Source organism: Pleuronectes platessa, chromosome 20 (genome assembly GCF_947347685.1).
Source record: "Pleuronectes platessa chromosome 20, fPlePla1.1, whole genome shotgun sequence".
In the NCBI taxonomy this organism is placed as follows: domain Eukaryota; kingdom Metazoa; phylum Chordata; class Actinopteri; order Pleuronectiformes; family Pleuronectidae; genus Pleuronectes; species Pleuronectes platessa.
In genome coordinates, this window is record NC_070645.1 from 8665770 (window position 1) to 8689526 (window position 23757).

General features: G+C 41.9%; 2 protein-coding genes across 2 annotated transcripts in view; one reads left to right on the plus strand and one right to left on the minus strand.

Annotated features, from left to right (window-relative positions):
- Positions 1 to 15410, minus strand: cpa6 (carboxypeptidase A6). The gene is made up of 11 exons (XM_053412213.1): positions 15108 to 15410; positions 12405 to 12480; positions 6780 to 6904; positions 5342 to 5456; positions 4706 to 4807; positions 4255 to 4359; positions 3153 to 3263; positions 2285 to 2375; positions 1360 to 1562; positions 1172 to 1256; positions 1 to 1089 (listed from the first exon to the last, which is right to left on the minus strand). The coding sequence occupies exons 1-11, from the start codon at positions 15221 to 15223 to the stop codon at positions 875 to 877; spliced, it is 1344 nt and encodes a 447-aa protein (XP_053268188.1). The 5' UTR covers positions 15224 to 15410; the 3' UTR covers positions 1 to 874.
- Positions 15411 to 22804: 7394 nt separating this feature from the next.
- prex2 (phosphatidylinositol-3,4,5-trisphosphate-dependent Rac exchange factor 2) overlaps positions 22805 to 23757 on the plus strand; it is an 86396-nt gene continuing 85443 nt past the window's right edge. Inside the window, exon 1 of the mRNA XM_053412772.1 lies at positions 22805 to 23307. Coding sequence (XP_053268747.1) covers positions 23170 to 23307 — 138 coding nt within the window. The 5' untranslated portion in view covers positions 22805 to 23169. The remainder of the gene's footprint in view (positions 23308 to 23757) is intronic.

Below are 23757 nucleotides of genomic sequence, written 5' to 3' on the forward strand. Positions count from 1 at the left end.
TACTGTTATATAAACAACATTTATTCAAGTCAGATATTATACATTTCTTAAAATCTCATATCAGCTGTAAAAGGTAAACATTTCTGACACTGTCACTGATCTATACCTGAGTAATGACACATTAAGCTACTGAACCGACAGACTCTCCAAATGTTAGTCTGAACCAAATGAACCACGATAAAAAACATATGTAACAAACAATTCTCCATTTTTAACCAAACCCTATAATTCCAAGTGATAGCATATTATGTACATCATCAATGTTGCAGTAATAAAGGCATCAATACATGAACAGCATGAGTTTAAGAATCTAAATTAGCATGATATTGATTTAAAACTACAACCCATGACAACTTTTATTTAATGTGACACATTTTGAAAGACACTAAACATCTACAATGTTTGATTCCAAAAAGTGCTGTTGTATCAAGTGCTTATATGACTGCCATTCACTGTAAAAAAGCTTATTTTATAGTTAAATCTGTGTTATTCTTCTTTGTAAGTGGAGAGCAACAGTTAAAATCTTGGGCGACAAAGAGAGGGATACACGCTGGAAAGAATCCTGGTCCACATTCAAATGGCATCGATCCACCAGGATGCTCTCTGTGCATAAACAGCCAGGTCGCTGATAGGATTTTTGGTTTTCAGCACAAGTAAAAACCTCCACCACCATCGGTTCATATCTTTACAGAAAGGAAAAAGAAGGCGAAGAACTTCAAAAACAAGGAAAAACTAATTAAAATCCGTGCTGTTGTGGTTCTCAGCCGCTCTTCCCTTGATGATATCTGGGATTAATATGAAATCTCAGAGGAATATGAGGTGTGCGGAGATAAGTAGCTTTGAGGGTGGGAGGCTACAGGGATCGAGAGCGTGGTCATATATATGGAAATCTGTCCCGGCCTGTCTCGCACTTCTTCAACAGGCCTGTTGCGATGGCCTTCACAGCCCTCATTGTCTCAGTGCACGTCGGGTTGATGAGAGATTCGGGCAGGAGGAAGCCGTAGTATCCCGTGTCCCGGAGCTCGAATGCAAACGCATAGCGGATCCCATTCCTATAGGCCCAGTCGATAGAGCTGCCTGAGCTAACATCTGTGACGAAGAGAGGAGCGTTAGGCATATTAACACCTGGTGATAAAGTCAGTTTCATTTCCTGAACAGGAGCGGGACTCACACAGGGTTGTGGAGGCAGGTCCATATCTGTACCTCACTCCGTAGGCAGAGTACAAGGCTGTCACTGCATTGTGAGCTGCCGACTCCTGCAAAGAGAAAACAAAGGCTCATCACCGATACATATTTCTTCCCAGTAGGATTTAATATCACGTTGACTGGGTTTCCCTCAATAAGCAGCAGGTGTCTTACCACACAGCTGAAGTTGGGGATAGTGGCGTACTTGTAGGAGTAGGGGTACAGCAGCATTTGGGCATAGGCGTGGATGGAGATGTATGCCTTTACGCGCTTTTTGTGCTTGCGCAGGAACTTGGCGACGGCCTTGACCTCGGGTTCCGACTCAGGGAAGGGGCCGCAGTAAGTGTCATCGCAGGGATGGGAGGAGGCACCTTCGTCTGAGGAGGTAAAAGAGGATCGGAGGCTTCAGTCACACCATCCAATCACTTCAGGGTGATCTGGAGGTTTTAGGCCCTGCGATGAAGTTTAATTGGATTCTGGACCTGATCCAGCTGCAGTGACTGTGCAGGCAGCATGGAGACATAAAGATATCAGGGGGAAACTAGAGCAGATTGAGAGTGAGACTTAGGTTGTATCTGGATGCCTCGTTGCATTTGCATTTTTTGTGTTTAGGACAGTGGACATCTGTTAATACGCCCCAGTCTGATGCAAATGAGTGATGCAAAAAAACTGTAGATGTGACCTGGACTTGATCTGAAAAGATTCCCTGTGTAACTAATGTGAAACCCAAATGAATAAAGATTTTAATCTCTATTTCAGGAATTTATAAAATAAATATCAGAGAAAGTCTTTATCTTAAGATTATTAACTAAGTGAAAGAAGAAACAAAAATTCGTTATTGATGTCCACTCTATTGGCCTCCATTAGACTTCACAGAGGTTTTCATATGAAAACCCACTAGAAAAAGTTTGTATGCATAATTAGTGCAAGTAATACAGGGTCAGGACTGTAAGTTAATAAGAGGTTTGCCCCGCCTCCAACTGGGTTTGGTCACAGCTCAAACGATAAGCCTAAGGCTAATGGATGGACGTAAATAAGCAAGAAAAACTACAAGCAATGTCTACTTCTGTGTATGTGTGTGTTTTATGACAAAACTCACCACACCACTTCACTTTCCAGTTCCTGTTGGCGTCCACTCCCCGGCAGTGAAACTTGTGATTTTTGGAGCGCGTCTTCCTCCAGAACCGATCCTATGGAGAAAAGAACAAACACCATCAGTGTGCACCCACTTACTGTCAGACTCCTCAAACAAACGCAGTTATCTTCCGTCTCCTAAGTGAACCATCTGCCGCTCACTCAACTCGACTGGGCCTGATATTTACGGCAGATCTGGAGACAGTCGATGAGCAGCAGTTTTCACAGACCTTGTTTTCACTGAAGCAAACATGAACACACACAGAGATAAGTGCAGCATGATGAACCATTTTCAACAACTTTCTGCTATTGAGTTTTTCAATTACAGTATGAATTATGATCCACTTGAGCACAAGATCTGTGGAAGGCTGCTTTGTAAATATTTAATATCTGTGGGTGGGAGTGATGAGATGCCAGTTTTTTATTCTGAATAAAAGGAAAGGGGTTTCTCCACTGAGCCCTGCAATCAAAAATTCTGACTCATGCCATTTAGAATAATCAATAGCAAAAGCCTATATGTGTGTGTGTGTGTGTGTGTGTGTGTGTGTGTGTGTGTGTGTGTGTGTGTGTGTGTGTGTGTGTGTGTGTGTGTGTGTGTGTGTGTGTGTGTGTGTGTGTGTGTGTGTGTGTGTGTGTGTGTGTGTGTGTGTGTGTGTGTGCCGACAGAATCAGTGACAGCATTTAAATCAATTCTGAAAACGTATCATTAAAAACCTAATTTTATTAATTCCAGTACATTATGTTATTACTTATATGCTTTGTCTATTTAGCCATTTTATTGATATGGTTTTTAATGCTGCGTTTTCTTCTTATTATAATTATCATCACAGTACCGTGGTCCAGCTGAAGTCATATCCATCCACATTGAAGACAGGCATGATGTAGAAGTTGAGCTGGTTGAGCAGGCGTCTCATCCCAGAGTCATACTGGTACGAGTTAATAGCCTGTAATCATAACATAAAACAGTACGATTACACAGCATAGTAGTACTGCATTTTATTTAAAGATCAACATGCGTGAATGATTCTATTTCTTTGCAGGACGTATACATGTTTATCTCAGTTCTTATACCTGCTCAATAATCAGACTCAGTTCAAGGTTAACGTGCTTCAAGCGATGCACAAAGATAGCACGCTGACCTCCAGTGGCCAACCCACGTTACTACACCATAGAAAAAAAGCAATATTCAATATTATGCAAATCTGTTACTGATATCCTGCTGCGCCCCCCCCCCCCCCACACACACTTTATCTTTCTTTTTTTATCTCTCTTTGAAGAGTTCTCTACTGAACTTGCAAGTCCATGTAATGGCCTGAGGTGAATCAGTCGTGTATTTTAATTAGTCTCTATATGATAAGTTCCAAAAAATCCTTCATCAGGAAGTGCCTGCAAACAGAATGACTGTAGAGCACATGTTGAAACAGCACCTGACACGTCAGCTTTATCATCTGAGAATTCCTTAAAACAGGCCGTTACTCTGAGTTTTAAATTGATATTCTGATCCTTCTGGCATTCGTCTCGTTGCACTCTGGTGCAGATCCCACTCATCTTGACTTAGAGTTGTATAAAACGAGTCATCGAAAGTTCATGCGGTTAATGACTGACTCTGGTCTCTTTCTTCAGAGGGCACTAACTAAGTCTTTAAGGATGTGATGGAATTCGTGCAATAGTCGGGGTCGAGTTCAGCATGTGAACATTAAAGGGTTCTCTGAAGTATTTGCATAAGTGCGCATGACAAGTGAGCAGATGTTCACATTTTGTTGAAGAACCGAATGACCAAACATCACAGGCGGCCTGCAGCAGGAAGGCATTCTAGAGGGTATGTGTTGCTGTTAAGACACTGTTAAAAAAAATAAACTTGCAATGGGGCTAACGATGCATAACTTCAAGCAGTGTTTAAATTTTCAATTTTGTAGGCTAGAAAAACAAGACCACCTCTTTGACAAACCACTGGCAGAAGGCCGGTCCGATCCACTCTCTGGCGTGAACGCCGCAGTCGATCCACACGGCCTTCTTCTGGGGACGACTTCTCTTTCCTAGCTGACAACAGACAATAGCTTTTACTGTAGCATGAGTGTGCATGTGCATAAAGCAGCGTGTTTCTCTGTAGTTTATAAATTTGCATCTCTAATAAAGCTGGGTGATATGTCTCAAAATTACATCAAGAATTATTTTTTTTGTAATAGTCGAACTACCTGCAGGAAGTTTGAGGTTTTGAAATGGCAGAGAATGAAAAACACATACAAAAATGATGTGTTGTACCTCCTCACTGTGCTCACACAATGCATATGCAATGCATCTTGATATATATTCATGAAATTAATTTGCTATAACTATTGATATTGTTTTTCCCCCCAGCCTTAGTCTCTGGAGCCATCTGTCCTACCTGAAGCACATAGAGCGGCCTTCCTTCATACGACTTCCCGATGGAGAACATGTCGACCAGGTCCGGTTGGGTTCTGTTCATGTCAAACATCCAACTCTGGATCTTAAGGGCGATCAAAAATGAAAATGTATTTTACAAAACTGTCAATAAAGTTTTCAGGAATAACTTTAATTTCTCAAAGATCAACAGAGTGAAAAGATCAACAGAGTGACGACTTCTGTACATGAGTGAGCCAGTGTGTGGGCTTGCGTCTTTCCCTTCATGTTGTGTATGCACGGCACGCAGAGATGAATGTGTATGTGTGTGTGTGTGTGTCTGTGTGTGTGTGTGTTTTACAGGATCAAAGCTCAGAGTGGTCAAGATATGTGTCGGCTCTCAAGATCTGTGTGTGTGGAATTCCTGATGCGTCTGGGGTCTGACAGATCCATGAACCGGCAGCATAATCGACCTGAGAAAAAATAAACACTCTAAAAAGCTTTGAAGCGTCTGAAGTGGAGTACGTGCCTGCGTGTGACAGCGAGAGAGAGACTCGTGGAAATGACCTAATTGGGAGTTTGAGAGGTTATTTATGTGCTTTGTGTGTGCATTAGATGAGAGAGCAGAGCGGGGGGGGCAGATGGAGGGCTTCACATCTACCTCTTCCAGAGAGTGGTAAACCTCGTAGTCATACTGAGACTCTGACCTCCGCCTGCGAGAGGAGCGAGATCCCGTCTGCTTTTCAATTTCCTTCTGCAGATTGGAGATGAACACCCTGTGGATGGGACGGAGGGAATCACACATTATAGACATTATCGATAACAACAGTAACTTACAACCACATGAGCCCTGTACAGACATGTGTTCCCTTTAAAATACTGTCAGGGTACCTCGGTAACTTAAGCCTAGAGGATTATTACGGATCTGCAACAAATTCCACACACTCATGAATATCACTCCCCTCAATATGCCAGATTTATTTTCCCATATAGATCCACTAATGCATCGCTGGGAAATCAATTAAAATGTTGAAAAATGTTAATGTTAAAGAGAGAGAGGGAAAAATATTCCTAAATTTGTCTCCTCAGGAGCCGCACCGAAATTGAATGGCTCTGTATAATAATCAAAAAGATGAATAAATAATAACCTCCTGTCCACATGCTTACAGTCATTAAGTCATGTGAAATCTTAACACAGCATGAAATACTGCGGTATATCCGCGTGTTGAGATGTTGACTCACTACTGACACCACTTCTACAGCTGCTCTCACTCATCCTCTGCTTCCAAACCAGATTCCCACATCAGTGCTCGTTCTGTTTGATGCTATGAATGATACCAGTTATGTCACTACCGTCTATCAATAAATAAAATGTATATTGAAAATGAGCCCAAACCATAACGATCACCATAACTATCTGTTTAAAGACCCTGTCTGATCGGAATCCCTACGCTTCCAACTTCAAACTAAACCAGATGATGTGATTGTTTTCACAGAGCAAATACCAACTTCATAAAAAGGTCCCTACACATGTATTTATATCTATAATTACTTCAATAACTTTTTAAAAAGGATGGATTATTATCCTGTGAGTAAAATTTGGACGTTTCAATACCTCACCCTCAGTATCAAAGCTTAGTACCAGAGTCCGGATCCCCTGCTGTGTAAATCATTTTTGAAAAATCCTAAGTCAAACAACGGAGGGGGGGGGGGGGGGGGAGCCACAAATCCACCGATCTGCAATTCCTCCCTCAGGACAGAGATGACAATGGGATCTTTTCTGGCTGCGGCTGCTTTGATAAAACTCCATCTTTTCCCTGTTAATTCCGATGAATGATGGGGGTGAGGAGATCAAAGGGCTTCTTTTTGGAGCCGAGGGGCTGTGATGTGCTGTGTGTTTGTGTGCATCGCAGCCTCGAGGAAGTATGAGGTATTTTGCATGCAAACTATGGCTGACCCTGCATGTGCAAATCATATTTCTGGCGCGGGGAAAGCTGGGTAATGCAATGCCTAGCAGATGTATCTTTGGGTGTAGAAACTTTGCAAACACAATCACCCATTACGTGTTTATATCCACTGTATGGTCTGTCCAGCCTTACCGAAAATAAACGTGCTCCAGCTTTAAGCGTGCACGTAGGCTTCTCGTGTCGTTATGTTTCACGTGCACGTCCACAGTGGCGTTGTGACAGATCAGAGAGACACTGTTGGGCTGCCACAAGTCCACCTAAAGAGAGAGGACAAAGAGACCGTGACACAAACAACCAGCAGGACTTTATAATGAAAGATATACAAATAAATACATACAATATATAATTTACTGTATATTACTTTAACGTGGATGAAACAAATATTTAACAGGATGATACTTCTAGCAAAATGCATTCTCAAGAATTAATAATCACAACTAAATGCAAATATATATACATATTAAGTGACAAATATATTCTGAAAAATCAACTGTAAAATAATCAGAAAGACATTTTTTTACTGATGTTGTAAATAAAATATTAGGAACGTTCACTCCATGTTGAAAAAATTTGCATTTAACTGAAACTAAACTTTATTTAATGGCATTGAAGAAAAATCTGTCCCTCTCGTATTGCTAACTATACTAGAACAAAGGATTAGGATCATACGACTCAAAGAAAGACGTCATTGTCTCCTGTGCCGGGTTTGGAAAACTACATCGAAGCATTTTTTGATAATGGCCAATTTGTTTTGGTGTGACCTGGACAGTTTGAAATTCCTCTGGTCTCTACCCTCACCCGACGGAGTGAATCAGGGGACTGCTGATGACTCCACAGCGATAATGTTCCTCTTTCAGCTCGTGTTATCAGGCTGTGATAGTCCTGACCTGTTAGCTTTAACTCAAACAGACAGCCCACGGCCAAATAAACACAGACACCATGTGGCAACTGAGATAAAATAACATGAAGGGGGAGAAACTAAAAGAAAACCTATTATTGAGCACAAAGGTAAGCATTTATCTACACATGACACACACACACACACACACACACACACACACACACACACAGTAGCCACTGCAATGCGATCGAGAACACTGTACATTCAAACATGTGTGGACGTCCTCACCTGGCTTTCATTTGCAGCGTGGGGGCAGAGTCAGTCTGGCACACATGCTTGTTAATGTGTCAATTGGTTTAATGGTTTACAGAAAGCATACCGGATTAATTGAGCTTTCCTTAGAGCCAAATGGAGCCGAGGAACCCAGCTGGAATGTTCGGTGCCCTCGAGTGTAAACCGCTCTCTGCCGCTGCACTTTTATGGTGTTTCCAAATGGTTAAGCATCCCAAATGTTCCAGCAACTCTCCAAGTCAAACAAATCCGAAACACATACGCCTAAAAGCCACTTAAACGTGTCTGATCAGATAATACGACTCCTCAAAAACTATTCTCTCAGTTTGACTTTTTATAGCTGCCTTTATTGGGAGCCCTGCAGATGCTTTTCTCTGCAGTCTGCGTTCTAAATCGTCTCTCTCTTTACAATGTGACGTTTCTGTGTTTTGAAAGTCTGCATATACAGGGCAGCTCCTCAATTTGCCTTGTTTTGGTTGGTGTCATACAGGCACGGGCAGAACAAGAAAGAAAAAGTTATAGTGCTATAAAAAACAGGCCGGCGCTTTCATTAGGGCAGATGAGGCGAGGCTGTAGCCAAGTGTTTATATGTCGAGGGAAGGAAAGTAAGTTACAAAACTTAAACTGCTGTGGCTACCTCCGACAATATGCTTATGTTTTCACCAAAGCCTGTTTGTTTGTCAGCAGGATTAGGCAAAAAGCTACAGAACCATTTCCTCGAAACTTGGCGGAAGAACGGGACATGGGCCAGGAAAGAACCCGTAAAAGTTTGGCATGGATCCGAAAAAAGGGATGAATTCAGGAACTAATTATGACCTTCTTTAACATTGAAATAGGCCATTTTTGCAGTTATCACCAATCAGCAAAATCAGGCAGATTCAGGGGGTTAAATGAGCAAGTTGGTGTCGATCCAAATACAAATCCAGATCTTGTTTATTTAAATATGGTTTCGTAGGGGAGGTGTTTTACAGTCTAAGATGTCAATCGTGATGTTTCACCATGTTTTTATAAAATCAAATAACTAATGGCAAACAAACGGATCGGAAACATGAACACTTGAACATCATCATCATCAACAGGGTTATAAGAACTACCTCATGATGTGTATTTTTAATTTTTGGTTTGATCCATGTCCCATTTGTGAACATGGAGGAGAAAAGAGTTATAACCTCTACGACACCCAAGCCACCCGGGGGCAATCAAGATACAGGCTTCCCTTTTGGGGAGCTGGCATGTAGTCCATTTTATGGTTTTGTGGTTCTCCTCAGAGCCATTCTAGTAGAATATGTTCTATATTATAGATAAAACCATTGAAATAGTAGCTGTTGTTAATTATATACTTCTAATGTTATAGAAGTAGAGTCATTTCAGGACCTATGGGAGCAGTTCAACATTTAAAGCTGATTCAGTCTGTTGAAGTAGCCGAATCACTTCAGGACCCAACTGCAGACTCAGTCAAGGGCGTGGAATGTGCAATGATGATATTTTTATGAATATAACAGGGTTACAAGGTGAAGTAGAGATAAGATGACCTGAAGGTATCCAGGTGAGCATGGCAACAGCTAAACACACGCCCAACAAATGCCAGGACACACAACCAGGAGCAAAACAGGAACAACAACAGGGCTGACAAGGAGTGAGGAGAGCAAGGAAGTGCAGGAGGTAACAGGACACAAGGTGCAACAGGGACAGGAAGTAACAATTAAACATGGTTTCAAAAAAGCAAGGAAACGATACAGAGTCCAGATCTATATTATTCCACGTCACTCAAGAGGAGCAGATAAGATGCTCATGCTTCATCTAGCAGCCAGTTAGTGAAGCCTGCCATTACGACTTGACACAGTTCAGCTTTGTGTAACTCTAACAAAATTCCCCTGCCATGACAAAACTACCTCTTTAACAATGCTGTAAAGACCTGTGTAGGGACAGTCATGGGTCAATTACAAGTCTCTCTCCGTCAGACCCAAACCAGATGTCTCTCATCCTGTTGAGAGGAGACAGCCTGTAATGATGAAGTCATCCATGGACACAACGTGAAACCTCCCCTCAGACACTCATAATTGAATAATTCATGCAACGCAATGACAGCAGCTAAGATAATAGAACATCTGTGTCACAGATGTAATCCACGATCCCAGAGAGGGGAACAGTTTCCAAAACTGAGACACTGCTCACATCCAGCAACGTGGGGCCTTTTGGATATTTCAATTTATGTCACCTTAATCATTAAAATAAGTAACTGAATCCACTAATTGTTTTTACATTTATCAGGTAAAACCATAAATCCACCATTTCAGATAAAGCAATCAATTTGATAGCCTCACCTTTGGCTTTAGTATTTAAAATTATCATAAGGTATTTAACTCCAAGTTTTATATAACAGGAAGTAGCTTGTGTCCCATTTTATACACAATATACACATGTCCTCCAATAGCAAATATGAGCTTTTGTGTAGCAACACCTTATCTTGACAGTGAATAGCTGTGGTGGAGGTGTTTGCTCTACTGGGTGCATACTGGAAGCGTTGCATTTCTTCACACCCGCAGAGTGTGGACAGGACTGAGTCGTTTTCTGAAGATCAGACTCAGTTCAATAATGTTTATCTAGTTAGATAAATGGCTTCGGTTTACCCTAAACTGCAGTTCTAGAATCACAAAACAAATTGATTCTTACGCACCAGAATATCTTCATGGAAAGGGCCTTTGCACCACCAGATGTTTGGAGTAGCAGCAGTCAAAGCTGTCACATGGATAGGTTGCCTTTAGGTTACTTTTAAAAAAGTGTTATTTTGATAACTACGGATCTGAATCTTGACTCTTCTGCATTTGTTGTACAGGAGTTTTCTTTTTTAATTTGACCTCAGGCCTTGGCTAAGGCTGAACATGTTGGCTCTAGCACTGGAGGCATGGCAGTGTGGCTAAGCTACTGAAAACACATATCCACAGCTGTCCAAACAGTAGCTGCCACTGCCTCGGTCGGCCTTAGAGCACCATGTCCTCTGCCCTCCCACACCAAAAAACTCAGGCCAGGTCCTGACCAGCAGCCTGGGTCACGTCTGCTCTCCCTCCACAAATCCTAAACGTTTACAGAGACCTCATTCTGCCCTGTTCTGTCGCGTCTCTACTCAGCCCAGCCCGGTTCTGGATCACATGTCCTGAACCTGTACATATTCTGTTCCAAGCCGAAAGTGACCACACTGCAATGGGGTCAAAGCCAGGATTTTACACAAAAGTTTCTAAAAGGTTTTAAATATTAAAATACTTCTATTTATTAAATTAGCTCTTCAATTGCACTTTATTTTCATTAATATGAAACAGTTCTTTGAAGCAACTTCCTCTGGAGATCAGTGACTATGAACATTACCTCAGTGTCCTCAGTAGTAGTTACTGATGCTCACTGTCTGCTGTTTCATTATAATAAAATGAGAAGTTATTAGAAGTAAAGGGATAGTGAGCCAATATAGCAAATATCAAGCATCCAGTTATAAATATCACTTTGCTCCCAGTGATACCTCCTGAAGAATGTGAAGATACATGAATTATAACCTCACAGATTGGTCCCATGGTGTAGCGGTTAGCACTCTGAGTTCAAATCTCAATGAAACTTCGACCCCCTGAATTTCCCTCAAAATCAGAATATCTATCAAGCTTGACAAGTTTCAGCTTCGTGCTCAGTTAAGTCTTTAATATGAAATTTAACAAACCAATTAAATACACCCTGTGATTCACTGTATTTTATTGATTCATTTGGCCAAAGTAACTCATAAGTCTGGAAGGTTTTAGCTCTGTTAGCTTCTCTCGTCTTCTCTGTGAGTTGTTTTTGGTTGTCGCTAATCTACTAATCATTAGTTAGAGCTGGAAAATTATCACCAGTGTCGCACTAATATTCATAAATATGACTTAATCTTTTAAAAGCACAATTGCTCTAAACCTGCCTTTCAACTGCAGGTTCATGTACAGATTTATTCCTCACAAACCGCCATTGCTGCGTATTTACAAACTAAAAACAATGTGCAAAGAAAGGTCATACATGCTCTGGAGGCAGATGGGTAATTGCTCCCAAATGAGTTTGGGAAGAGAGGCAGCTGCTTTGGTGTCTTCCCGGGTTTCCCCATAATTTTGCTTTCTTTGAAACACATGTTCATATAGTTTGAACGCTGAGAGACATCCGTGCGTTCAAGTCCCATAATGAAAAATGTGTTTTCTATTTCTATTTCACCATTTCTCCCGGGGTGAAATGAATACAGAGCGTCAACAGTATCTGGGGATGCAGACAGGGAATATGTCCTGACTGTGACAGATCACCACACTTGGTTGGTGATTGTCTCTCTGTTTGGCTTCTCGCTGTCCCCTCATATCTATCCCCCTTTTTTAAAAGTGGCTTCACGCCTCACTCTAACTTTGACTGCTGTCCAGGAGTCGTAAAAAAAAAAAGACCACTGGGGAACCTCAGGCTGGTACTGGCAGCATAAATACAGATCTCACAATGTTTATATTCCAAAAATCGAAAAGTGAAATCAAAATATTGTGTGATAAGATTTCAAGACTGCGAGGACAAAACACACACAACACAGCAGAGAACATTTGTGTGTGACGGAAATATAATAAGAAAAGATAATTGCAAACCTTCATATGTGCCAGAATCTCCTTCAGCACTTGGACCTCCTCATCGTCACCTGGAGTTATCCTGAAGACTTGATCACTGCAAAAACAACAGAGCTCCTCTAAGTGTCACATTACAGCAGCATTCAAAGGGCCCCACGGGGCTTTCACGCCACTGTAACAGGGCATGGATCTATTCTCCCTAAGTGCACATCATCTCCAAAACATCTGGGCCACGGTGTCACACGCTGTAATCCAACCACCTTTCGTGCCGACTTGAGGTGTCATAACAGCATTTTTTCGGGTGGTGAAATGGGTGGAGACCTCTCGATGACAGGGTCAAACAATCGGTGTTGAGACATCACTGCAGGATTATATTTCATCGTTTCGCGTTCTGCAGGTAGCACCTGGAACTATTCATTGGTGGATACAGAAGCAGCAGCTGTCTCACATTTTCACATACCGATGTGTTTGGTGTAGGTAGTTGGGAGAAACACCTGTTCATTTAGCAAACACAACATGTTGAACTTTTTCACAAGGCGGAGAGATAATAATTACAATCTGTCAGTTACTTTAAGGTGTTTTCCAGAGCCAAAAATCGAATGGTAAGTCATTTTTTCCACTAGGTAAATCTGTGATGATTTCCCAGATAGACACAAAGTTTAATTTTTTATTCAGAAAGAGTAAATAACTTACATAATATAAAGAATATGACAATAAGGCGAAAGGCAAGACACTGTCCACTGTGTTAGGGTTTATTAAAACCATACGCAAACCTTGGACGGGTCTTTGATGGTTCATTTTCTCATGTCTGCCAAAATCGAATGTCTAGATTAGATTTAGAAAATAAACCTCTAGCGTAGTATCTAAACATCTGCAGTCAAATTCAATTTCCTCCTTGCCTCATTTTGAAGACTTCATTCCATTTCGTAAATAAAAAAAATCAAGATAAATGTATTTTAATCAAGAGCAGAATACATTGTTTGGTTTAAGGAGATGTTTGTAAAGCCAGCTGTAATTCAATATGAAAAAATCATTATTATGTAAATCTTGTGGTATTATATAAAGAAAAACTGGAAGCGAATAGAGAAGTTTGAGGAGTGAATTTGCAAACCCCATCTTTTTCTTTGCCTTTCTACAAAACAAAAGCACTCGCTAGTCTCATTTTAAATTTAAATCGGGCAGATTACACTCTGGGCTTAAAATGTGACATGCTGCCAATAATCCATAATCTTAATTATAGTCTTTATTTGTTTCCGTCCATCTGTCCTGTCGGTGTCCCCTTTACTGTCTCTCTCTTTCTTTTCATCTTCCTGTCTTACATTTTGCCTCTTTTTAAGACCTCCTTTTTTTTTTTTCATTTTTACAATGTGTCACACAGGAAGCGGGGCCCCCCCTCAACAAAGGTGGCAGCAGGCCACTCTGAGGTTTTGGCGGAACAAAAGGACCAGGGCACCCGACGTGAGCGGCCGCTCCATTTGGGTGACCACAACACACTGTGGTCTCCATGGCAATGACCATGATTGAAGATGGGGCAGGATGGCATGGTTTTTTCGGAGGTTCAAAATATTGTCAGGATAGGAAGGGAATGGGGGGGGTGTTGGCAGATTTGGAACTTCAAAAACAAAAAATATATTCTCTTTGTCTACGCTGTTGTAGAGAAACAGGACAGGAGAAAGAGGCCTTGTCCCGTTGCATCCACCAGCTGCAGGACTTTGTAGACTAAGTCTGTCCCTCAGTTGTCAGAGCGTTGATTGAAGGATTCTCTCTGGGATGGAAGCAACTTATTTTTAACACAGTCAGGCCTTTAAATAAAGAGGTTAACTCTCGTTGTTGATACTCGGTCATCCCCTCTCCATTCGAAGTGTCCAAATCTTGGTTTTCGATAACATCAAGATGCTTCTTTGTAGGACAACATCCTCCACATCCTTGAAACAGGTCTCTACCACAGCTCTGCATGTTGGGACTCTTTGTGTCAGACCAGAGATGATGTGTGTGTGTTAGCTGCAAGAATTTTGGAATACATCCAATATATATGTTGTTTGAGACAGATGAGGAGGGGGTTTCCAGCCTCCCTCTGCCGCTGCTAAATAACATCAAAAAGCTCTTTTGAGGTCCAGGCCATTAATACTTTTACATGCACCAGTTACGCCTTTGTTAAGGTTATGTCCAGCTCCAGATGGTCCCATTAAAGATCAGACCAGTTGCAAATTAAACATCTAAGGTCAAATCCTGATTGCACGGTCTTGATGGGGAAGTGTGTGTCCAATATTCAGCATCATAAAACGTTTTAGAAAATTTAAAATTACTGCTCTAAAAAATGTCTTGTTTCTTTTGAATATAGAAACACGTGGTTATATAAAACCTTTTTGAAATAAACACAGATAAACATCTGTGCGTATCATGAACAATCTGAATGCCTCTTTGCTGCAAAACAGAACGGATCCAATCTCCTCCCAGTGCCACCAGAGAGCAGGAGCAGCCTGGAGTATGGGGTAAACTAAAAAACACTATATTATGTCTCACCCAGATGCAGATGATTGTGAGCATACAGACTTTCTTTGTTCATCCCCCTCTGCTCTAAGATAAAAAAAACAGTGTCTTGATGTGTGGAGATCTCTGCAGACAACTTGTGAGAGCAGCCCTGCGCACTGTCTCCTCTCTCTGTCCCCTCCTCTACGTCCGGGCTCCCACGAGCCCCAGAAATGAATGGGGATCTTTACTCACCCTGCGTAGCGGTTGTTGTAGAGATAAGCACCGACGGGACATAGCACGTTGCTGCAGATTATCACACAAGCCAGTAAAAGCGAGGCGCGAAATGCGCTCCTGTGGTCCAGTGCCATCCTGGGCAGAAGCGCGGAACGCACCGATTTTTTGGGGGCAACTTTACAGGACGCACGCCACCTGGTCCAAAGAAAAGGCAAAAGAGCACGAATAGAAAAATCCGGATTTGGCCGATGTGACCTGTCTCGTCGCGGTGCACTCCCGTGTTGTTCCCCGTCTGGCACAGGGCACGCGTTCAGCAGCTCTCTGCAGCCGCACAGGGAATCACAGGGTGGCAGCGGCAGCGCGTTTTAAAAAATGAGGAGGACCTGGGTCACGTGGTCCTGGTGTCGGCAAAGTTGGTAACTGGATCCGTGTCTGACGCGCAGGAGGACATCGTCTGTGGTGTCTGGACGGATGCGATCTTTCAAAAGGACAAACCCCCGAGCGTGTCAGCGTTTGAAGATGGTGCGTAAAAAAGCTCTGTGTAACGCATATGTCATCTTTCCCACCTGAGAACAACAGACCCATTCTTCCTGAGATCGGGTCCTTTGAAGGAGGAGACACTCGGCTCTTTCTCCTCTGTGATATAACATCTGAGGGCTCGTGTATCACTGTCAGATATGATGAGCTGTCCCCTGTCATCCACACCAGAGGTTCTCAATGTACTCCTCAAGCTAAGGATCCCCTAATATTCTGGGGACCCCCTCATGCAGGGACGTGCACAGAGGGGCCATTGCCCTACCCTGAAATAGGTAACACCCCCCCACACACACACCCTCCTAGTGTAAGTTATCACAGATAGGCTACAGTTTCCTGCAAACCAGCTGCTGATATGATTTCGCGTCTTGGGTCATCTATCCGACTGTGAACCACAATATCCACACAACTCACATAAACTCCCTAATAAATAAATACAGATCATTATTAGTGGACATTGTGTAGCTCATGTAAAGCAAAACATTCAGATTACCAGTCACAACCTAAGTGTGTCACATGTTTAGGGCATCGTTTGAGCTAAGGGCATCCTTGATGAATGGAAGATAAATCGCTATTTAACTCGGTCAAACCTTAGCAGCTATTGGGCTGCTACACATCCAGGCCCTCATGTATGTCCTTTGGAATAACTTCAAATAGCACGTTTTCACATAATCTACTTTGTTGGTTGAAAGAACAACACTAAAGAATTGAATGGAACATTCTAATGAATGAAAACCTTTTACAGACCCACATTTGAGAACCACTGATCCGAACAATGGTGGTTGTATATGTTTCGAACGTTGTGGACTATCAATGAGCATCCCATGATGTTGCCGAGGCATTTTCAGCCTGTAGATTAACTGGATCAGGGGTAGTGCAATAACAGTGAAGCTTAGTACTACTGGAGAAATGCAAGGCCTTCGTGAATTAGAGGGAAATGATACATGCAGACGATAGCTAGGATATTGTTTGTTCATTCAGACCTTAAAAGCACATGGAGCTCCTGAATCCTCACCCTCCCGTTCACTTATAGCTCTGATATATACTCTTATACCCACGTATAGCTCTCTAGGCCTTTACCCTGAAGCCTGTGTGATAACAAGCTGCCCCATCTCTGTCAGTGCCTTGGCCTGGCTCCACCAGGAATCCCTCTGTGGAGCTTTAGGTGGCTCTCCCTGTTATTCGAGGCTTTCCGTGCCGCCGTTTGATCCTCTACTTATCACCCAAACACGGTGATTAAACGTCTAAGTCAACTGCCAGCCTTTTTCCTTTTGTGATTGCATGGCGGCAGCACATTTTTCACATGCTTCTCCCCAGTGTCAACAGTGCCGCCACCTGTTTTACACCCAATTACTGTACAACAGATCTCCCCCAAACACACAGCCTGCTCGCTCCAAATGTTCCCGCACAGCCCATGTATGTGTCATATCTGTAATTTGGAAAGAGGTTATTTTTAGTGTTAATGGCATTAGAAATAATTTAAAGGATATTGCACTTGCATCGTTATCTTTACTCAGCGGTGGGTTATGTGGGACTCCACATAAAGAATGAGTAAAGCCAGTTTCAACAGAACGTAACGGGTAAAATCATATTTATTTCTTATATACTAGCACCAAGAGAAAATGCCAGGGCTGGTTCAGAGGGTGAATCCATCTTTGGTTTAACCACCGTGAAAATCCTCCTCTTTACTGGAACCTTAAGTGAAATGCACCAAAGTTTATAGAGGGTTTTACCGACAGAGCTATTTTTCAAAAATAACATTAACCCCAGAAAGTGTTTTTGAGCACTCTGACAGCTGCACAGAGAGCCATATTCATAAAGTGCTTGCTCTGCGTTCCATGAGTATCATGTTCAGGGATTTGTGGGCAGAGTGAAAAAAACGCCTGCATGTAAAGGTTGTTACGTCAGCTGGTCGTCGAGGCGTGACGTGTTGGGCACCGAGACGTGGGGGTGGAGGGCACTGCCGCTGCCGGGTGGCGGTCCCGGTGTTGTTTCTAACACACAGGAACGCAGACCTGGGCGTGAGGCACCGCTCCGGCCTGTGGTCTGAGGGGAGGTGAAGAACCAGCCGTCTTTCTCTGAGCTAAGTCGAACCCTGGGCAATCTTAGAATGGCACAAGGGGGGCCAGTAAATCCCCATGTTCCTTTCTGGATCCGGCTGAGGTGTGTGAATGAACTCTTTGACAAGGGAGCGCAGGGCTCGCACCGGCCGATGAGGGGAGCAAACTGCAGCTCTTTGTGATGTCGGATGACCCTGAGCCGAGCTGGGAGGGCACTTCTACAACCTCTTGACCCCGAGGGGAGAAGGGAAAGAGGTTGGCGGTGGGGGGTCAAAGACGGTGCTCAGTCTGGACAGGGAGGCCCGAACAAAGTGGGCCATTTGGCTGCCAGAAAGAAAAGAATCTTCACTCTCAGACTGAATGGAGGACCTGAGGGAGGATCATCTCAATGACAAGGACTTTAGAGATGAGACGTTTTAATTAATGATCAATCGCTCTGTGCTCGAGCAACCACCAGTCATCATCGTGAGATCAATATGACGATGAAACTTGAGTTTTGCTCAGACCTAACTGTGTGATGACAAACCAATTTCCCTGCAGGAATCAATAAGCGCTTGTGTAGAGGATTTCTTAAGGAATGTGCTGCTTTGACTACTGTTGCTCCGAGTGTTAGGAATTACCAGCCAATTACTGTCTCACTATGTGCCAGCGGTCATAACCTTTATTTTGGCTCTTGACTGTGAGTAATCTTTTAGCAGATTTAAAAGCTAGAAATATTCTATAATTTAGAGCAAGATCAGAAAAATGAAATCAAATGCGCGGTTGTACAATGTGTTTTCATGCTATCTTATCCCGGAGCCCATTAGCAAACCCAAGTTCCCATTGATGTTGTAATTTTAGATTTGTATTGGTTTAATATCTGTATTAATATTTACAAGGAAGATTTACATTAATAGTAAGCTAGAATATTTTGCTTTTTTTTTTGTTGAAACAAACTCCCACAAAGTTTAAATTACTAAACAAGAATTAAGACAATATTTAAAGGAGGCAGTGTGTAACCTATATTTAGTACATGAGAGACCTGAGAATGGAATTTGCAATTTTGAAAGTATAATATGCCGGTGAAAACCAGTGACTCATGTGGTGAATTACAGATAAATACACACTGAATTAAATTTACTTCAATCCTCCTCATCCTAATTGCCCGGAAAACTTAACTTATTTACTTTGTTTGTGCTGGTACAAGTACCTCAGAACAATGCTCAGAACATACTTTTGCCTTTGTAACTGTGTTTTGAAAAGTTATATTAATAAAATATATTATTGTATTATTATTATCAAGATGTGGAAACGGGTTCATCAATCAGTGATGAAACAAACTACTTGCAGTAAGTAATTTATAGCAGTGATGTATTGTACTGTTCTTTATATAATCCTAATGTTCAGTATTCCAGGGAGAAATTGTTCATTTTTAAAATCATCTGGATCAGAGGAGACCTCTTTCACAATATTCCACCAGGCTTGTCTAGCACTGCTATTCATCACAGGATTTTGATTAATAGCTGCAAAGACGTCAGCGATGTCCTTGGTAAAATGAAAACATCTCTGCTACTTTTTATTCATATTATTCACTCAGGAAGAAACTTTGCAGAAAGACGAGAAAAACTGCCAAACCAAAGAACTTTAAGAGAAATACATAATTACAAGTAGATCTATGTCATGCAATATGACGATATCACTTCTTTACTGCCTATTGGGCACCACTACTGTAACATGAAGCAGTGCAAATTAACAAAACTAGCCACATTTTGACTCAGTACAACCTGAAGTTGAGACTGAATGCTCCTTTTGTAAGAGGCATTTGAGGCTGCAGTTTCGTAATTAAATGACATGAAGTGCTTCTCCTTGGTAAATATTTAGTTTTCTGTCTTTTCTTTCCTCAACTGCTGTGCGAGCCTATAATATTTTTCAAACATTTATTTGTATATTTATATATTGGTACCTATACTGATCCTCAAACTAAACTGAAACTCCAACCACTTCAAAACACACCTCAGCCTCCCTCTTCATACCTTCCCCTGCCTCTATGTGTTTTCCTGTGAACAGAATTAAATAAATGTGAACAAAGGAACACAGTGTAATGGGCCGACTGCCGCTGCCACACACTGATACACTAAAAGGAAAACCAACGCTCTTATCACCACTTGTGTTTGATGTTAAGAAAAAGTGGCTCATATCAGTCTGACACTTACCGGCAGCACTCAACCCCGCAAATAATAGAAGTTAATTCCACTGACCAAAGTCATGGGCAATAAAATCTAAGGGCCTAGATAATTTACCTGCACAGAAGGAGCTTGTATAAAACCATAATTAAATTGGTCAACCACAGACATCAACACAGGTTCTTAGCTTTCTCTCATGCAAGGATTCAATGTATTCTTGGTGTGAGTCTGGGACCAGGACCCTCTCAGGACCTTACAAAGACCTGATATGTGGCACTGATCCACAGTCCTGTTAAAAAGATACTTCTTCTTGAGTCATATAATAGGATCAACACTGCCCTTTAGTGGCTGCAGAGAAACAGCACAGAGGAAAACCTTCATCATCTCAAAGTTACTGGAACAGCCTGCAGTACTACATTTAACCAGCAGAGTATACCCCACGCCAAGATTTAGTCACGTTGAAGAGCCATGTCCTCGCCTCACCTCACAAAACTGACACTAACCTGTAATTGAGACATAAAACAGCCCAATGAAATAAAGACTCCCTCTGGTGCTGATGAATTCGTGCAGTCGTCATCAGTTAAATTCCTCCTCTCTTTTCATGAACGTGCTCCACAGACTGCAGAATACACTGAATGCATTGGTTTAGATAAGAGGCCTGTGTAGCCAGGTGTATGAATGTACTGCCGAAAGGAGATAAATGAATCCTGAAATCATAATTGTGAACTGCATGGCTCCTCTGAGAAGAATTTCAAGCTGGTAAAATGAAAGTAGCTTTTAATGTTGATTATGCTGCTATTTCACCAGGTGCAAAATGACTCTGTCTGAGTATTAAATTCACAAACACTTAACCAGCCTTTCCAGCAGCTTATTATATATGCAGTTTGTGTATTATTTTGCATGACAAATTGCACCTGAAATCAAATCCCACATTAACTGCTGCATAAGAAATCAGTTCTATTTAACTTAACCAGCTTGTAAAGCTGTGCTGTGACACAAGAGCATCTGCTTGTGTAATTAAGAGGAAGTTCTTCAATCAAATGTTTAAAAAAAGATACCAGGGAGAGGCACTATGCTGCAGACAGGACACATTTGTAATAAGAGAGTTGCTGCAAGAAATGTTCTCGTGTAACAATATTTTTTTCTGTTGAAAACATCAAACTGTGCCAACCTGGTCATGAGAATCCAGTGTGTGTTGTTATTAAGTTTGCCCGTCGAACAGAAACAACATATTTAGGGAGGGTTTTTGTGTCTATGAGGCAGATTGAAATGGTAGAGGTTCAATGTGTTTCAAATGCAACCCTGTCCAATGGATTATATGACAGAGGGAGAACTTAGTGTGGTCTTTGAAAGCTCTAATGTATAAGCTTATGAGCCCCGTCTCAGCATAAATAAACTCTTTGGTGTTTCTGTTCTTTCTCTTTTGCTGCCTGTGCTCGACTTTCTCTCAAAGTAATTGTTTTGATTCCGTGTCCAAATTCTGCCCGTGAGGAAACTAAAGCAACGGCTGAGGAGATATGTGTTTATTATGAGAGAAGATAGACTTAAGGTCTTACGCAGCAGAGATCCATCCAAAATCCATTCTGTCTATTTTTATAATTTCCTTATTGTATGTGTCATTAACTAGGAAAGTGTTCTTTATTACTCTTTTAAATATTGTAATTTTTCCTCGAGATAACATTGTTCCCTCCTTCTTTACACATATGTGCAGTGGCCCTGAGGATCACAAACTGTACATAAAGATGGAGGACACGTCTTCAAAACCTTCCACTGTCCAGAAATGAACCCTAACCCTAACCCGGAAACAATCTGTTAGAAAACTTTTTTAATGTGTACTGCTGACTTTTTAGTTTGGTCCATGTCCTACCCACTTATTTGGAAGGGGCGGGGTTTATAACATGTACCGCAGCCAGCCACAAGGTGGCGACTGAGACACTTTGGCTTGACTTTTGGGAAGCTGTGACGTTGTCCGTCTTTATTGGTCAAAACCTTTCACAACACAGATGTAAACAAAGTTTGTTTTTTGACATGTTGTTGTGTTAGGTCAAATGCTGTTGTGTCTTCAGTGACACCATACCCATGCTTCCATTGCATGAACAGAATTTCCACGTCACTTAAAATGAATCAGTTACAGAACTACAAAGTAAATTCCCCAATGATTACCTCACAGATATTAGAGATAGGCTCATTTGCCACTTAATGATGGAAGCTGAGGTTTTACGACTGAAGTTCTCTACCTCATTAAGCAGCTATTGCACTTTATAACAAGGGGAACGCAATCAATTCAAGTGATACAACGTTGTTCTATTGATAGATGAAGTTTTGCGGTGGCAGTCATTCAGTAAATTTGGTCTCAGCAGAACCAGGCGACCACTTCAATATGCTTATTATATCACTCCATCAACTTCAGAGGAGTGACATTTTGTCAAATCATTGCAAATGGAGTAAAATTAAAGTTCTTGTTGATCTCTTATCTCATCTTTGATAAATCGTTCGATTTTCTCATATATTGCACAATATCAGGTTTATGATCTGATGTGTGGGTGAAGTCTGGTGTAGAGTAAAAAGTCAATGAGATTGTTTATGTCCAGGATTCAGTAGTGTCAAGTTAGCTGGAGATAACTAAAATAATATGAGAACTATAATACTTCTTCCTTCAAATTAAAAGGGTAAATTTGTCAATAGTAATCACGAAAGGGTATCAGCTCAGCTACTATTGATTATAAATCATCTTTTTTGTCTTATAAAGTTTTCAGTTGCCATTTTAAATAATTGTAGGTCGTAAATATGACGATAAAAACTATCTGGATGAAACAGGGACATCTTATTTTCCACCAAAACCTGTTGCAGCTCTTTTATTTTGACAGCCACAGCCGGAAAAAACGTAGTGCGCATCCCTGCTAATTTGACAGTGTCCTGCTCGTGAAAGTCTGTGGGGAGGCAGGAAAGGGATGAAGACTTCAGGAGTCACATGGACTCCACTTGTGAACTGGAGTCCAGTCGTTCTCCACATCCGCTCCTCTGTCTGAAGACGCCCCAAGTTGTTGTCTAACCTCCATCTTATTTTTCCACCTCATCTTCAAACTTATTTGGACTTTTCATCCTTTATTTCGGCTTTATAACTATTCCCCCCCCCCCTGTGGACTTTCGCTGCAGACACCGGCTCCTTGCTTCACTTTCCCCCCACCAGCATCACCACCAGCACCAGCACCACCACCATGCTGCAGAATGAACACTTGCGCCGCTGAGACCTGTTGAGCGATGTGAGACTCGGAACGCCGCCGAAGGGGAATAGAAAAAGTTTTTGCATCCACTTTACGCACGATGACCGAGGAGAGCCGGAGCGAGCACAGGGCTGAAAGCGGGAAGGACCTGGAGAAACAGCTGCGGTTGAGAGTGTGCGTCCTGAATGAACTTGTCAAGACCGAACGGGATTATGTCGGGACGCTCGAGTTTCTGTCGGTGAGTTGTGCGAGTCGTTTTTAATCAGAGGTGGCACACAAGTGCGCAGAGCTTTACGCACAAAGAGCACAAACAAACAAACAAAGATATTCAAAACAGCAACCCTGCTTAGTATGCATGGTGCACCAGGCTCCAGAGCTGTGGTCGGTGCACGTTCAAACTCCACTCTTACTTTACTGATGTTAAACACGGGGAATAGCGTTTTGCATTGCTCCCTGTCTAACTCTGAGTCTGTGATGGATATATTAACTTTTCAGGATCCAAGTGTGAAATTGGAAGAGCAGCCACAAAGACACCGCTTTGGTTCCTGCACAGCAAGTGGGATGTTTAATCCACTTCTCTCACAGGCTGTCACGGGATGCATGGGGGCTTGTGTCTGACAACAGCTGATCACACAGACATAGAAGCCATTTGGGGATCTGGAACACGTTTATTTTTTTTGTCTAAAAG

Excerpts from the sequence above, each read along its gene's own strand:
- cpa6 (XM_053412213.1), bottom strand. The coding sequence starts at position 15,223 with ATGGCACTGGACCACAGGAGCGCATTTCGCGCCTCGCTTTTACTGGCT. Across the intron at positions 5,457-6,779 it reads CTGGAGCACGTTTATTTTCG|GGTGTTCATCTCCAATCTGC; the intron begins GTAAGGCTGGAC and ends TCCCATCCACAG. Across the intron at positions 3,264-4,254 it reads GCCAGTGGTTTGTCAAAGAG|GCTATTAACTCGTACCAGTA; the intron begins GTGGTCTTGTTT and ends TTATGATTACAG.